Raw genomic sequence first — 17,875 nt, forward strand, 5'->3', positions numbered from 1 at the left:
CACTTCAAGTGCTCATCCAGCTATATACATGGCTGTGTGTGTGTGCTCAGCTGCTCAGTCATGTCCAACTCTTTGTGATCCCATGGACTGTAGTCCACCAGGCTCCTCTGTCCATGGCATTTTCCAGGCAAGAATACTGGAGTGGGTTGCCATTTCCTTCTCCAGGGGATATTCCTGACATAGGGATCAAACCCACAACTCCTGCATTGGCAGGTGGATTCTTTACCATTAGCACCAGCTGGGAGGCCCTGATACATGACTGTTGACTATTAGATAATACAGGAAACATTGCCATCATCAGAAAAACTTCTTCTGATAGTCTATTCATCTACTTAGCTGTGTCATGTCTCTCCTTCTCCCTTACATGCACCCATTTACCCAGAAATATCTTCTTAACCTTAGCCTAAGGAACTACCAAGTGAAGCTTACCTTCTTGTAGTCTCATGACACCTTGATAATGCCACTAGACAAGTATATCACATATAACCATACCATTTTCCTCACCAAAATTCTGTAAGCTTCTTCAAGGAGGAATCAACTGTTTTCCAAGGGGCTCTGAACTGTTCCAGCACACACAGGACTCTGATAATCTTTCCTATACTAAGAACACTGCTAAGGATGACAGATGTACACTATGACTACAAGTTAAAAATGTTTATGAATAAGGACGGCAAGGCTTCAAAAAGAAAAACCTGGTTAGGCTGGCAGGCTCACAAATGATTTTTTTTTTTTTAACTAATTCTTTGCATTTTCTCAGTACCTAACACATTCACAGAAGGTGTTCAGTAAATATTTGTGGAATAGTTTCTGTATTAAAAAAAAAAAAGATACCAATAATGAACCCTATGGCAAAGGATGCACCTCTGGGTGATAATGATGTGCAGAGGTAGGTTCAGCAGTTGTAACAAATGTTACAACTGTAACAAATGATAAAATATCTCACAGGTAGGAGATGTTGATAACAGGGGAGGGGTGCATCTCTCCATGTTCTACTCAATTGTGCCATGAACATAGAACTGCTCTAAAAAAATTAAGTCTATAAAAAAGATATAGATGCTAAATCAGAAATCAAATTTAGCTTATTACAGTACTAAAAACATGTTTGCACATTAGATCCCCAAATTTTGTTCAATAATAATACATACCATAGACTTATGATCATTTTAAAAAAACTGAACACCTCAGATTTCTCACCCAAATTAGATTCATTTCCAGTGCATACAAAATCTGATTGAAATAATCCCACGTGAATGGCACCCCACTCCAGTATTCTTGCCTGGAGAATCCCATGGACAGAGGAGCCTGGTAGGCTGCAGTCCATGGGGTCACAGAGTCGGACACGACTGAAGCGACTTAGCAGCAGCAGCAGCAGCAGTGCTGTTTTGGCATGCTACCAATATACTAACTCAACTTCCACACTTAATAAGCACCTACCTATGAAAAGCACTGTGGCCACAGTGGTGAACAAGATAATTTCTGGTCTCACATTTTTGTTTTCCAAATAACAAAGGTATTCTGCGAGAGAAATGTTTAAATTCAGCTAACAAAAATCCCCAAAATGGCCACACACACACACAAAAATCTATTATCCTTATTTTTCAAATAATTCAAAAACCTCATTATCAACCATTCAAGAAAGTAGTACATGACCTGTTTTAAAACAAAAAGTTAATGCCTCATTTACTTGGCATCCTTGGGAGAACTGGTGCTCCACATAAATGAACTTTCCAGATAACTCATGCTTTCCCATTTAAGCACCAACACAAACTGGAGGTTTTGTTTGTTTTAAACAGTATCAATCTTTAAACTTTTAAAAACAGATTCTATTAAATACTATTTTGACTAATGTCAAAAACATGATTGTGCTGTAGACACTTAAGATGCCAAACTTTTTAAAAGATGCTGGTTTTGAAGAGTGTTTCTTGCAGTATTGAGCTTATGGTGCATCAGTTGTCAACCTTTGCCGCTCTCAGTGTAAACCTGACTCCAGAAGCCTCCAAGCCCCCTGCAAATGTGCCGTTACTTGGAAAAGGAGTTTGTCAGAACTCAGAGGATCTCCAAATCTCCTTTGGCTGCTCAGAGTCTTCTGATTTCCTGAATCTGTTAAAAAGTCTACAGTTACAAACTCCAAAGCAAGTTTTGGATAAATGAGTTACTGCTAGACCTGGATGAAAGTCTTTATGTTGATTTCCTATTTTCAACTGAGGCTCAGTCAGTGATAACTGCATTAGCTATTCACTCATTCAGCCAGTATTTACTAAGTCCCTACTATGAACTGGGCTCCAATATGAAAGTAAAAATTGAAAAATGAAAAGATTGCTAGTTGTGAACATATTTTAAAATAGAAGTACTCTAAAAAAAAAAAAAAATAGAAGTACTCTAAAATGACTTCTACTTAGTACCTAAGGAGGAAAAAAACAAGAACAGGTTTCCTCAAGTCTTTTCAATGAAACTACAAAACCACCTAAACTTTTTATAATTCCTGTAGCTCTAGACTTAGAAACTCAAGATTCAAGGGTAAATGAAGCTTTTGATTTAACCAAATATTTACTTTAGAAGCTCTGATTAAGGTTCCAAGATTTGTCTCTTTTTCAGTCTATTACAAATTCCCATTGGCCTAAAACAAATCACTATGATGTATGTTTTAGTATTAAATGATTATTAAAAAATTTGAAAATGATAAACATACCCACTCAGCACCATGGTAAGTTTAATGTCATTTTAATGTTGGCCATCACTAAGTTGAAAATTCAGGAGAACCAGAAGTTTCTGTACACGTCACTTTGGGGTACAAACAATTTTTTTTTTTAAGTTTTAAGAGTAAGTATAGTCATCTTCCCAAATGATTCAGAAGGTAAAACAATCTGCATGCAATGCAAGAGACGAAGGTTGGATCCTGGGTTGGGAAGATCCCCTGGAGAAGGAAAATGGCAACCCACTCCAGTATTGTTGCCTGGAGAATCCTACGAACAGAGGAGCCTGGCCAAAGGATGCCAAAGAGTCAGAGACGACTAAGCGACTAAGTATGGCATGGCATTACAGTGTGACTATCCAATATTTGCTTTATCTGCCACAACCAATTTTAAAATTCCATTACCCATTTATATCTAAAGGTAGGAAATGAATTAAGAAGGAATGGGGCTTAAAATTGGTCTCTGAGGATTAATTAAGGCATCAGGTAAAACCCCTGGCATCAGCCTTACTTGTATTAATTCCCTTGGAATCTCCGATATCATTCATTTTCTCCTTGGGGAGCACAACTAACCTTATTCACCTTTTATAATTTTACAAGTGATAACTGATTGCCTTCATTATAACATTTAGACCCTTGGAATCTCCGATATCATTCATTTTCTCCTTGGGGAGCACAACTAACCTTATTCACCTTTTATAATTTTACAAGTGATAACTGATTGCCTTCATTATAACATTTAGACTGAACCGGAAATGAGTATTAGTCATGCGCTACTGATATGAGAAAGTAAAAAGAGTTACTACCATTAAAAACCTTTTTAATCCATTAGTATCAATTTTTTAAAATTTGGAACCTGAAAATGCTTTAAGCAGTACTGTAAGGGCAGATCATGGAGCTAACTTTCAAAATAACTACATAACATTATTTTTAAATGTCACTTACAGTAATCTTTACAAGTTGACTCTGACCTCATTAGCATACCACTTTGTCCTGTGAAAGAAGTCTGATTTTAAATAAAAACAATTCAGAGAAACCCAAATATAGGCTTCTGCTCTCTCTCGCCAAACTATTTAGGCAAAGAAGCAAATGACAAATATTTACTGGACACATCTACTCTAAGAAATCTCTATCAGGTGCCAGTAAAAAAAAAGAAATACAGACCGGGTTCAAGTTACTTACAATATACTTGTGTGTGTGTGGGGGGGAGATATGCTCCCATAAAAGAAGCTAATATTAATCAACAGGAAAAACAAACATATGTGACTTAAAATGTGATCATTAACACGTAACGTTCTGGCAGCAGAAATGGAGGGCAATCAGTTCAAATGTAAACAAAATTCTTCTGTCCTCCCTATTTTAAATCTGGCAATCAAAATCAGCCAGAAATAAGAGGCTGGGCCAACAGCATCACTACGGGGGAAAAAACCAAAAAACCGAAATTCTCAGGAGCAACTGGTACTGGACCATTCAAAACAAAGTCTTCCTGTGAGTGCTCCATCAGTAGTTTTTCTCTTAAAAATCTTATCAAATTAAAAATAAAACTGATTCCTGGCTATCAACCTTCCGGAAACCGAAGCTTTGAGGAGGCACTGTGAATACTTGTTTCTCCGACCTCACTTAGGGTCCATCCACAGAATCGAGTAAGTAGGGAGACGAGCAACCGAGAATCGGCCTATTGTTCGGAGAACTGCAGGACTATCCCAGCACCGCGGGGCGCGCGGGAGGCGCAAATCCAGCACAGGTGTGTAGGGGTGCGGGGTGGCCAGGTGTGCCCAGGACCACAAGTAAGAAAGAAAGAGGCCCAACTTCCAGACTGAGAAGTCAAGAAAAGGAAGACGACTTAAGTCATTCCGGACCCTTAAGCCGCTGAGCACAGAGGGGGGCGCGCCTGGGGAGGGTACGAAGAGGTTCCCCGAGCCCACCCGGGTCCAGCATCGAGCAGGCCGGGGTGGGGGGTGGGGTGAGGTTTGAGTCCCGAGGATCAAAGAAAAGCCTCTCGAATCGAGGGGGGTCAGCCTAGACATCCCCAAACAACGGGTAGTGCTGGTCGGGGGGGTGAACGGCGAGGACTGGGGAGTAGGGGTCGCGGAGGTGAAGCCAGGTGGAAGGAGGTAAACAAAAGAGCAGCCCCCAAGTGTGGGGGCCCCGGCGGCGGCGTTTACCTGGGAGAGCTGCCGGGGATTGGGGCAGCCGAAGAGCGCGGAGCTGGAGCTGAAGCTGATGGCTCCTCGGCGGCTGAGGACGTGCTGGGGGACCGGCCTGTCCAGAGGCAGCACCGGCAGCTGGTAACATACTTCCATTGAATACGCCCGCCCTGCCCCCGCGCGGCGCCCGCCCTGCCGCGGCCGCCGGCCCCTGCGCTGGGAAGGGGCCGCGGCTCGGGGGCGCCGGGCCGAGGCGGGGGCAGGGCGAGCGGGCGCCGACCCCGGGCCGGGAAGCCGCGCTCACGCCTCCCCCACCCCAACACTCCGCCGTGGACACCGGCGGGAAGGCGCTGCGGCGGCCGCGGCGACAGTTAACGAAGACCAGCTCGCGCCCGGCTCCCGGGGTGCAAGCGAAGGCAGCACCCGCCAAATCGGAGGGGGAACCCCGGCGTCCCCAGGCTGTTCGGCCCAGAGGAGAGGGTCCGGGGCGGGGGGTGGGAGGGCAGCGGAGCAGGAACGGAGCAAAAACAGAGCAAAGCGGTGCAAGAACACACAGCTGGAGCCAGCAGCGAGACCCTACGCGCGCGGGGCTCGGATGCAGGCACCAGCTCCGGCCGCGGTCCTGCCCCCTCCCCTCCCCTCCCCTCCCCCGGAGCCTGACTTCACTCCGCCGCCGGCGCGAGCCCGGCGTAATTCACACTTTGCAGCCGCGGACCCTGCGCCAACCACGGCCGCCGCCACCGTGACGTCACGACGCCGCGCCGCAGGCCCCGCGCCGCCGCAGCGCCTAGGGAGCCGGGCTAGCGGTGGTGGGGTTGAGCCGCCCTCCCCCGGGGCCGCACCTCGGGGCTCACTCACCATCCCCTCCCGCTGCCCTCCTCCCCGACCCACCCTCGTCCTGCAGCACTCCACCACCCTGGCCAAGGCGCGTGCGCACGAGGCCCCACCGTATGGGGATATTCCCCCTTATCGCTAAACTCTAGCGTTGGGGCGCGCGCTGAGGGTGTGGGGTGGGCTCCGCCTACGCGAGAGGCGCGATTCCGGCCTTTTCGCTTCGGAAACCCCAAGCACGCGGCCCAGTCGCAGCGCTCAGCCCTGACTGCGGGGTCACCGCCGTGTTTCCCTCCTTGAATTCCCATTCTTGGGGCTCGTTGGGGACCGCTGCGGCAGTGACGTCGGCGGGCCGCGCGGCCACCGGACTCCCCTCTACGTCACTGCCAGCACCCCGGGAGGGTCGGGGTCGAGCGCTCCCCTGGCAGGTGCGGGCCCTGGGGCCGTCCCGGGTGGAGGGGCGGAGAGCAGAGCCCAGATAAGCGGGCATGAGGAGGGGGCGATGGGTTGGAGGGAAAACACCCGAGACTGAGAAAGAAGAAGTGAGAGTATGCACTGGAAAAAATGAGAAGAGAAGAATGAAAATGAGAAGACAAAGGGGGAAAAGAGACTGCACGCCCTTTTACCAAACTTGTTTTTGTTTCTTGGCTTCGATTTTTAGAAGGCAGGAGGAAAACTCTTGACCCGAGTTGTAGACTGCAGGTTTATTTTGTCACGTTTTTCCTCAAACCGTGAAAGCTTTTCAGCTGCAACTCTTTGTTTCAAGTGCATTCCAGCCTCTGGGACATCAGCCTAAACCAGCTCTCCCCGGTTGGCAAAATTGCTTGGGCTCTGCTCTCAGGGGACCCACCCTTCCACTTACGTGCTATGACCAGCCACTGGCAAGGTGGCAGGTCTTTGAATGTACTGCATAACCCGTTCGGATGAGATCAGATATCATACGCTCGTGATTCCATAAATCAACAGAAGTCTGCAAAACCTTTTATCTTTCCACGGCATCTGTTTCTTGTGTATCACTTAATACTTTCTACGTCTTTGCGGGTATTTTTCAATTTGTCCGCTTTCTACTATTCAAAAAGACATCACTTCCACTGTGGTTTCATGGATTTTTTTTTGTCTTCACTAAGTGGAAGCTTCCCTTAAGCGCAACTTTTACCAACCCATGTCCTTGGACTCTTGGATAGGAGCCAGATGGAAAGTTCAAGTAAGGCTTTATTGGGCCTCATGCTACTGCAGGAGGGAGTGAAAACTAGCAACAGATCCCCTTGCTAGCTCCCTGGGGGAGAGGGGGGAGGGGCATGAGCCTGTCCCTTAAATGGAGTGAGGGTAGGGGTCCTGAGGTCATGCTGGAGAGGTGGCCTAGGTGGTCTACCCAGCCCTTTGATGATGTTGTGTGCAGAAATAATACACAGTACCCTGCTTTTGCTCCCCACATCTCAGAAGTGGCAGTTGGGTTTTTGGTCTTTTTGTAGCTTATTGTTCATAATTTGCCCCAGCTGTGCATGCATACCTGTATTATTTTTAGCCCCTTATTGTTTCTTTGTATTTATTGCTGGAGGAGCCCTCTGTTCAGGTGTAAGGACTGCATCAAAGGGTCCCAGGTCTTTGAAACCCTAATTACTCCCACAACATCTCACACATGTATTGAGCACCCTCTGTATGCTTGTGATTAAGCTGAGTACTCTCTTGCTTACTTCTGATGAAAACCCCATGAGGCAATAGTTTCTAAATTGAAACGAGGCTAAGGGAAACATAACTTGCCTAAGATCTTCCACAGATAAATGGCAGAACTTACCTCCAATAACATCTTAATTCTGTGTTCATCTAAACACCCAGAAGGCAATATTGGTGTGATATCAGACAGTATATGCCAAAATAACTGTCATATTTAGTAACATCTAAGAGACTCAAGTTTGATTAAGTCATTTGAGAAGACTCAAATGATTCAGAGAGGGGAGCTGACATTTCCTATTCACCCACTGCGAACCATGATAGATAGTCTACATACAATGTTTAACTTAACCCTATGCAACAGCCACATAAGTAAAAACTTGATCCCAGTTCTATAGATGGGGAATCAAGTTTGAGACCATAAACAATTTGTGCCACTTAACTCGGTACTGTACTATTTCAGAGCCATGCATTGCCACCACACCATGTGCTTTTTAGAGACCAGAACTTTAGCTGTTTTCAGTGTTCTTGACTATTGGAGAGTGTATTCTTCAGAAAAACAGAACCAATAGGGAAGGGAGAGAGAGAGTGAGTGATTGGCCACACCTGTGTCTGGTCCAGGAGGCAGAGAAGCCAGAGGAGCTGCAGGCTCTGCTGCCAGGGAGAAGAGTTAGCAGGTCATGTGCCAAATCACAGTGGGGTCTGGGACCCCGTGCAGATCTTTCAAGTGTAATGGCTGCTGCTTCACTTCCACTTTGTAATTCTCTCGCAAATTTCTACTGTGGCCAACTATAACCAAAACTATAAAAGGAAGAGAATTCTGGGAAATCCAGTTCCAGCTTAGCTAATTCCTGAGTACAAAACCATTCCACTCCAAATACTCACCAACTTGACATCCATACACACTCTTTTAATCATATTTAATTTTCAAATAAAAATGATAGCAAAATCATGCCTCTGTCCATATAATGTAACTTTCATATAACCCAAAACAACTCCCTACTTCCCTCAAAGAGGACAGAACCTTAGAGTGATTTTAATTCCTCTTCTTGACAAGTTACAGTATACCTTGGCTATTCTGTAACTTATATACTAAGATACAAGTTTACCTACTGTTAACACACTGTAAGGCACTCACCTCACACACTAGTAAAGTAATGCTCAAAATTCTCCAACCCAGGCTTCAGCAGTACATGAACAATGAACTTCCAGATGTTCAAGTTGGTTTTAGAAAAGGCAGAGGAACCAGATATCAAATTGCCAACATCCACTGGATCATCAAAAAAGCAAGAGAGTTCCAGAAAAACATCTATTTCTGCTTTGTTGACTATGCCAAAGCCTTTGACTGTGGATTACAATAAACTGTGGAAAATTCTGAAAGAGATGGGAATACCAGACCACCTGTCTTGCCTCTTGGGAAATCTATATGCAGGTCAGGAAGCAACAGTTAGAACTGGACATGGAACAACAGACTGGTTCCAAATAGGAAAAGGAGTATGTCAAGGCTGTATATGGTCACCCTGCTTATTTTTATGCAGAGTACATTATGAGAAACGCTGGGCTGGATGAAGCACAAGCTGGAACCAAGACTGCCGGGAGAAATATCAATAACCTCAGATATGCAGATGACACCACCCTTATGACAGAAAGTGAAGAACTAAAGAGCCTCTTGATGAAAGTGAAAGAGGAGAGTGAGAAAGTTGGCTTAAAGCTCAACATTCAGAAAACTAAGATCATGGCATCCAGTCCATCACTTCATGGCAAATAAATGGGGAAACAGTGTCAGACTTTATTTTTTTGGGCTCCAAAATCACTGCAGATGGTGACTGCAGCCATGAAATAAAGACGCTTACTCCTTGGAAGAAAAGTTATGACCAACCTAGACAGCATATTAAAAAGCAGAGACATTACTTTACCAACAAAGGTCCGTCTAGTCAAGGCTATGGTTTTTCCAGTAGTCATGTATGGATGTGAGAGTTGGACTATAAAGAAAGCTGAGCACAGAATTGATGCTTTTAAACTGTGGTGTTGGAGAAGACTCTTGAGAGTCCCTTGGACTGCAAGGAGATCCAACCAGTCCATCCTAAGGGAAATCAGTCCTGAGTGTTCATTGGAAGGACTGATGTTGAAGCTGAAACCAATATTTCAGCCACCTGATGCAAAAAGCTGACTCATTTGAAAAGACCCTGATGCTGGGAAAGATTGAAGGCAGGAGGAGAAAGGGATGACAGAGGATGAGATGGTTGAATGGCATCACGGACTCAATGGATATTAGTTTGGGTAAACTCCGGGAGTTGGTGATGGACAGGGAGGCCTGGCATGCTGTGGTCCATGGGGTTGCAAAGAGTCGGACATGACTAAGCAACTGAACTGAACTGAAGGGAATGAGAGAAGAGTAAAAGAAAATAATTGGTTAATAAATACACAAATTCATATCAAAATTAGGAAAAAAGCTCAGAACTTTTAAAGTCCTTGTATCTGCAATTGACAACATGATCATAATTACTATGTATAACTATTTTCTCCCATTACTTGTTTCATATCCCCTTTGCCTTCAGCAAGAATCTCAGCTGAAAATGATTCCTGGCCTTCATTCCTCGGAGAAGGCAATGGCACCCCACTCCAGTACTCTTGCCTGGAAAATCCCATGGGCGGAGGAGCCTGGTAGGCTGCAGTCCATGGGGTCGCTAGGAGTCCGACACGACTGAGCGACTTCACTTTCACTTTTCCCTTTCGTGCATTGGAGAAGGAAATGGCAACCCACTCCATTGTTCTTGCCTGGAGAATCCCAAGGACGGGGGAGCCTGGTGGGCTGCTGTCTATGGGGTCACACAGAGTCGGACACGACTGAAGTGACTTAGCAGCAGTAGCAGCAGACCTTCATTCCTAAAGGATCTGGCCACCAGAGGTTCTAATTCTATCTAAAAGTATTCTTGGGTTGTAGTTTTCCCTTGCCATAACACATAGCATTGGAGTACTAAATACTAAGAGACACCCCAAAGAATCTCCTGCATTCCAGCCATATTCCTCCTGTTTTCCATTGTGTAGCAACAACTCAAAATCTGTTTAGTAGTCAGGGTCAGTCACCCCAGGCAGTAGTATGAGGTTTCTTCGCCTGTTGGTTAACTAGCACCAGGATCCTCAAATGGCCAAGAGGCAATCTCAACTTCCAGTTTAATTGAACTCTTGTGGTGTATCCTGATGCAAACATTCTTCCTTGAGAATGAAGACCTCTGGACCAGGAGACCCCAAAGTTGCAGGAATGGAAAGCAAAATTTTGCACTAGGGGTAAACGTAACTTCTTAAAAATAACTTCCCACTCCCAGTCCCACTCTTTGATTCCTGGACCATGGATATACATTTTGATTTAAAACATATGCCAAGACCTGGAGAATATTATCCTAGCCACAGGAAGTGCTGCCACCCAGTCGGAACCATTTTTGAGTCTTCAAAAGGCCATTCCAGCGAACCTTAAAACATGCTAAGTGAAGGAAACCAGGTACGAAATGCTAAATACTGTACGACCTCATTTATATGAGATATCCAGAACAGGCAAACCATGGAGACAGAAAGCTAATTTGTACTTGCCAGGGGCTGGAGAGAGGGAGGAACGGGGAGACTGACTAATGGGTATAGGGTTTCCTTTCCGGGTAATGAAAAAGTTCTGGAGCTAGACAGTGGTGACAGTTGCACAGCATTGTAACTGTACTTAATGCCACTGCATTGTACATTTTAAAATGGCTAAAATTGTAAATTTTTATCACAATAAAGAGAAAGGCCATTTGATCATCCTATTAAGTCAGCTACTTCAGGGTAACATATTAAGACCAGTAAATTCTATGAGCATGAACCCATTGCTTTATTTGCTGTAAAGTGAGTTATCTTGGTTAGAAGTAATACTGTGTGGAATAGCATAATTGTGTTAAGTCCATATGTGGTAGTATTGATAGAAGCATTGCCATCAGGGGAGGAAATTCACTTCCAGAATAAGTATCTATTCAGGGAGAAAAAAAAAAAAAAAAAAAGACTGCTTCGTCCATAATGGAAATGGCTCAGTGCAATGTACTTGATGGCTAAGTGATACCTCCAGGAAATGAAAGCTTAGTCTTACACTCTGCTGTTGGCAACTGGAGCACTTAGCAGTTGCTGTAGCCAGATTGGCCTTGTTGAGTAGGAATCGATCCTGCTAAACCCCCATCGAACCCTCATCCTGCCACCAAGGTCATGTTGTTCATGAGTCTGTTGGGCAGGAACAGGGTTGGATGAAGCAAAAGGCTGACTGACACACAGAATGTACCATCTCATCCACCTGATTATTATGCTTATCCTCTGATGAGATTCCTCTTTGGAAGCCCATGAGACACAAATATATTCACACCCTGCTCATCCAGTCCATCCACATATGCATACCCCCTTTCCCAGGCCTCCTTGTAATCAATTGTCTAATTATATTCCTAAATTTCAGACCATACAGCCTATTGGTCAGACATTGCCCATCAGCATGATCTGTATATCTAGCTCTCTCTCTCTTCAGGGGGAAAAAAAAAGAACAACCAGGCACACTGCCCCAAGTTCTCCCACTGGGAGTATTTCTCTTCACCACCTTCAGGACCACCCCCAAAGAGTGATCATAGTGCTGTAGCTATCCACATTTCTGCACCATAGAATATAGAACTACTTGTAAGTCAATCCCAAGTCAAATACTTTTCTTCTATCACTCAGTAGGAGATAGGGGGCTCCCCGTGATGCCTTATATGAAAGTTGAGAAACAGGAGGCAAAGTATTAATAGTAGTAACGGGACTGATGGCCATCAGCCCACAAGCTTATATTTATGTGCACCTTCCTTGTTTTATGTCCCTGGATATGTCCCAGTGTCTCCTAGTTTACAGTCTATGGAAACTTGAATAGAAATTATATCCTACTGTTGTGTGAAAATTGTATAAATCTTAATTATGTCGAATTGGTTCACAGTGCTTTTCAGGTCTACTATATCCTTCTGTTTCTCTGTATATTCATTCTATTAATTTTTGAGAGCCTGATTTTGAGACTCCAACTAAAAATCTTAATTTATCTACTTATAAAATAATTTCAATATATAGTGGAACTATATGCAACCTGCATTTTGCAAGTCTCCTGTAAATGTGTTATCATACTTTTAAAAAAATAAAGTCCTATGTCAAGGGGCAACTAAGCCCACACACTGCAACTACTGAAGCCTGTGAGCCCTAGAGCCCATGCTCTGCAACAAGAGAAGTCACTGCACTGAAAAGCCCGTGCACTGCAACTAGAGAGCAGCCCTCACTAGCTGTAGTAGAGAAAGCCCATGTGCAGCCAATAAATGAACAAAAATAAAATCTATGACCCAAATTTTTCTAAAAAAATCCTATAGGAAATGGAAAGTGTAGTTATAAACCATCAGCATGATCTGTATATCATGATCTGTATACAATAATAATAACAGCCAACTATCTCAGCCTTTGTAGATAAATTGAACCAAACAGTCTCTGGACTTGGGTTCATAGGCAGAGCTGAGAGTGGGGTTAGAGTGACACATGAAAAGTGGTGGGATAAATGAGACTCTGCCTACTTGTTGACAGCTGAGTTTATATCTTTGAGGCAAGGGGTTGGGAGATTCCTCTTTTAGAAAATTGGACCTATCTGGGACTTCCCTGGTGGTCTAGTGATTCAGAATATGTGTTCCAATGCAGGGGGACTGGGTTTGACTCCTGGTCGGGGAATTAGATCCCACATGCTGCAACTAAGAGTTCGCATGCCACAGCTAAAGATCCCAAGTGCTGCAACTAAGATCCACTGCAGCCAAAATAAATAAATAAACAAATATTTTTTTTTTTAAAGAAAAAGAAAAGTGAACCTATCGAAGGCAAAAGTTTTACAGGTCAGTTTGGAGTCTTCCAGTCAAATAAGTAGGTCAGCACATAAATCTAAGATAAATCGTCCTTCCTGTGTACATAGAGTTAGAAATATCATATCAGTGTCTCATTCTTAAATATGAAAGAACAATCAAGCACAATCAGAATTTAAATAAATCCCATAAAATGAGAGACAATGAAATGAAAAATGCAAAAACAAACAAGAGGAAACAAACAATAGAGAGACTCCTTTTTCCAAAAAAAAAACCCCAATAATATCACTGGATATCATATACAAAAATATGATATAAAAGAAAAATGAATAATTTTTAAAATTAAAAACTACGATAGGAAAAATTAAATATTTAATGGATGTTTTAGAAACTAAATTTGAAGATATCTTCCCAAAAGTAGCTTCCCTGGTGGCTCAGACGGTAAAGCGTCTGCCTGTAAATCGGGAGACCTGGATTTGATCCCTGAGTCAGGAAGATCCCCTGGAGAAGGAAATGGCAACCCACTCCAGTACTCCTGCCTGGAAAATTCCATGGATGGAGGAGCCTGGTAGACTACAGTCCATGGGGTGGCAAAGAGTTGGACATGACTGAGCAACTTCACAGTTTCACTGGTTCCCAAAAGTAAAACAAAAAATTAAAGATTCAGATAATGGGGCCTTCCTGGTGGTCCAGTGATTAAGAATCTGCCTTGCAATGCAAGGGACACTGATTCGATCCCTGGTCCAGGAGGATCCCACGTGCCATAGGGCAACTGAGCCCGTGTGTCACAACTAATGAACCCCGATTCTAGAGCCCACAAGCCAAAACTACTAAAGCCTGTGTGCCCCTGGAGCCTGTGCTCCACAACAAGGGAAGCCACAGCAAGGACAAGCCCTCAGCAGCACAACTGGAGAGCAGTCCCCACTCACCATAACTAGAGAAAGCCTGAGTGCAGCAACAAAGACCCAGCACAGCCCAAATAAATGCCATTTTTAAAAAAGACCTAGACAGTGTAAGAAAAGATATTAATATGGAAGTCCCAGTCCAGGATATTTAGCATCCAAAATAAAAATGGTCAGGAAGAAATGATTGAGGAAATTACAGGGAAGAAAAAATTCAGGAAAATCTACCTGAACTGAATTTCCAGATGGAAGCAGCCAAATTTGTGCCTAGAAGAACAGATAAAGACCTACACCAAGGTATATCGTGTCATTTCGTATAATGGGGACAAAAATAAAATTTTAAAATCTTCCAGGGAATGAAAATAAAAGCAGGTCACATACAAAGGACCATCTCAACAAAGAGAAAGTGTTGAAAGTGAAGTGTTAGTAGCTCAGTCGTGTCCAACTCTTTGTGACCCCATGGACTGTAGACTGCCAGGCTCCTCTGTCCACAGGATTCTCCAGGCAAGAATACTGGAGTGGGTAGTCAAACCCTTCTCCAGGGTATCTCCCTGACCAAGGGATCAAACCTGGGTCTCCCCACATTGCAGGCAGATTCTTTGCCATCTGAGCCACCAGGGAAGCCCAAAGAGAAAGCCGAGAGAGAAACCAGGCCATGTAGGAGCGGGAGTATGGGGGCTCTGAGATAAAAGTGAAACTAAGAGATGACCTGAAGAGGCTGAACACAATGAGAGAAGCTCTGGCAGAGTTCTGGAATAAATTTATTAATACTACATAGAACACTAAGCAAAAGGAAAATACAATTATTAACACCAAGGGAAAAAATGTATGAGAATATAGATTTAATCATCATATACTGTATGGCTCCTCTATAAATAATAGTTACATACTCACAATAATATAGGCCCTGAATACTCACAACAAAAATATGGTGTTATAACTATACTGATGGATAGGAGGGGATGAATTGTGTTTATTTGGGTGGTATTAGAAAGATAAATTTTCATCTTTCATAGTAGAATATTAATAGACAATATCTATATTGTCTAGAGATGTGAGCTAATAACAGGGAGCTAAATATTGTAAGTGCTTGTCAGTCACTCAGTCATGTCTGGCTCTTTGTGACCCCATGAACCCTGCCAGGTTTCTCTGTCCATCGGATTCTCCAGTCAAGAATACTGGAGTGGGTAATCATTTCCTTCTCCAGGGGATCTTCCTGACCCAGAGATGGAACACGGGTCTCCTACATTGCAGGTAGATTCTTTATAGTCTGAGCCACCAGGGAAGCCTATAAGGAGCAATTTAAAATATTAAAATATTTCAATTTTTTTACAATATTTTAATATTTAAGGAGCAATTTAAAACAGTAAACATTCTTGCCTCAGCAGAACAGAAACTGGTAGAATACTGAGATGGAACAATATGCTCCTAGGTTTATTCTAATATAGTAGAACCACTGAACTCTAAAACTATGTGTTATTTTTCTCATTAAAAATTAAAATAATTATAGTGAGTCAACTATGTTCCCCTAAAGAGATGTTGAAGCCCTAACTCAAGCCAGGGCCTTCTGGGGCTACCCAGGTGGCACTAGTGGTAAAGAACGTGCTGGCCAATGTGGGAGATGTAAGAGACACAGGTTTGATCCCTGGGTCGGGAAGATCCCCTGGAGGAGGAAATGGCAGCCCACTCTGTATTCTTGCCTGAGAAAGTTTGTGGACAGAGGAGCCTGGCAGGCTACAGTCCATGGGGTAGCAAAGTGTTAGACACAACTGAAGTAACTTACTGAATACCAGACCACCTGACCTGCCTCTTGAGAAATCTATATGCAGGTCAAGAAGCAACAGTTAGAACTGGACATAGAACAACAGCTGCTGCTGCTGCTAAGTTGCTTCAGTTGTGTCCAACTCTTTGTGACCCCATAGATGGCAGCCTACCAGGCTCCACTGTCCCTGGGATTCTCCAGGCAAGAACACTGGAGTGGGTTGCCATTTCCTTCTCCAATGCATGAAAGTGAAAAGTGAAAGTAAAGTCATTCAGTCGTGTCTGACTCTTCACGACCCCATGGACTGCAGCCTACCAGGCTCCTCCGTCCATGGGATTTTCCAGGCAAGAATACTCAAGTGGTTGCCATTGCCTTCTCCGATAAAACAACAGACTGGTTCCAAATAGGAAAAGGAGTACGTCAAGGCTGTATACTGTCACCCTGCTTATTTAACTTATATGCAGAGTACATCATGAGAAATGCTGGGCTGGATGAAGCACAGGCTGGAATCAAGATTGCCGGGAGAAATATCAATAACCTCAGATATGCAGATGACAACACCCTTATGGCAGAAAGCAAAGAAGAACTAAAGAGCCTTTTGATGAAAGTGAAAGAGAAGAGTGAAAAAGTTGACTTAAAACTCAACATTCAGAAAACTAAGATCATGGCATCCGGTCCCATCACTTCATGGCAAATAGATGGGGAAACAATGGAAACAGTGACAAATTTTATTTTGGGGGCTCCAAAATCACTGCAGATGGTGACTGTAGCCATGAAATTAAAAAGATGCTTGCTCCTTAGCTGAAACGTTATGATCAACCTAGACAGCATATTAAAAAGCCGAGACATTACTTTGCCAACAAAGGTCTGTCTAGTCAAAGCTGTGGTGTTTTCCAGTAGTCCTGTATGGATGTGAGAGTTGGATTGTAAAGAAAGCTGTGCGCTGAAGAATTGCTTTTGAACTGTGGTGTTGGAGAAGACTCTTGAGAGTCCCTTGGACTGCAAGGAGAACCAACCAGTCCATCCTAAAGGAAATCAGTCCTGAATATTCACTGGAAGGACAGTTGCAGAAGCTGAAACTCTAATTCTTTGGCCACCCGATGCAAAGAAATGACTCATTGGAAAAGACCCCGATGCTGGGAAAGATTGAAGGTGGGAGGAGAAGGGGACAACAGAGGATGAGATGGTTGAATGGCATCACCAACTCAATGGACACGAGTTTGAGTTGGTGACGGACAGGGAAGCCTGGCGTGCTGCAGTCCCTCGGTTCGCAAAGAGTCGGACATGACTGAGCAACTGAACTGAACTGAACTGAAGCAACTTAGCATGCATGACCTTATTTGGAAATAGAGTCTTTGCATATGTAATCAAGTTAAGGTCATACAGAATTAGAGTGGGCCTGATTCCTGACACGGAGAAGGCAATGGCAGCCCACTCCAGTACTCTTGCCTGGAAAATCCCATGGGCGGAGGAGCCTGGTAGGCTGCAGTCCATGGGGTCGCTAAGAGTCGGATACGACTGAGTGACTTCACTTTCACTTTTCACTTTCATGCATTGGAGAAGGAAATGGCAACCCACTCCAGTGTTCTTGCCTGGAGAATCCCAGGGACGGGGGAGCTTGGTGGGCTGCTGTCTATGGGGTCGCACAGAGTCGGACACGACTGAAGTGACTTAGATTCCTGACAACCGGTGTCCTTATAAGAAGAGGAGGATTTGGAGGCCCACGTAAACACAGGCAAAAACGACATGTGAAAACAGAGATGGAGATTGGAGTGTTACGTCTACAAGCCAAGAAACATGGAGGACTGCCAACAACCACCAAAAGCTAAGAGAGAGGAATTAGACAAATTTTCTTCCAGAGACTTCAGAGGGAGCACAGCTTCGCCAATATCTTGATTTTGAACTTCAAGCTCCCAAAACTACGAAAGAATATGTTTCTGTTTTTCTAAGTCACCCAGTTTAAGGTAATTTGTCACACAGTTTATTGCAACCTAAGGAAACTAATA

At 43.9% G+C, this 17,875-nt stretch overlaps 1 protein-coding gene across 8 annotated transcripts in view; it reads right to left on the minus strand.

The window, feature by feature from the left end:
* PDE7A (phosphodiesterase 7A) overlaps positions 1–5,540 on the minus strand; it is a 113,994-nt gene extending 108,454 nt beyond the window's left edge. For all 8 annotated transcript variants that reach the window (XR_009490490.1, XR_009490493.1, XR_009490492.1 and 5 more), the window contains exon 1: positions 4,858–5,540. Coding sequence is in view for 2 of the 8 variants with exons in the window: in XM_003586888.6 (XP_003586936.1) it covers positions 4,858–4,995 (138 nt within the window). In the remaining 6 variants the exon portion in view is untranslated. The remainder of the gene's footprint in view (positions 1–4,857) is intronic.
* Between the last annotated feature and the right edge of the window lie 12,335 nt (positions 5,541–17,875).

The sequence above is a fragment of the Bos taurus genome, chromosome 14 (assembly GCF_002263795.3).
Source record: "Bos taurus isolate L1 Dominette 01449 registration number 42190680 breed Hereford chromosome 14, ARS-UCD2.0, whole genome shotgun sequence".
Classification (NCBI taxonomy): domain Eukaryota; kingdom Metazoa; phylum Chordata; class Mammalia; order Artiodactyla; family Bovidae; genus Bos; species Bos taurus.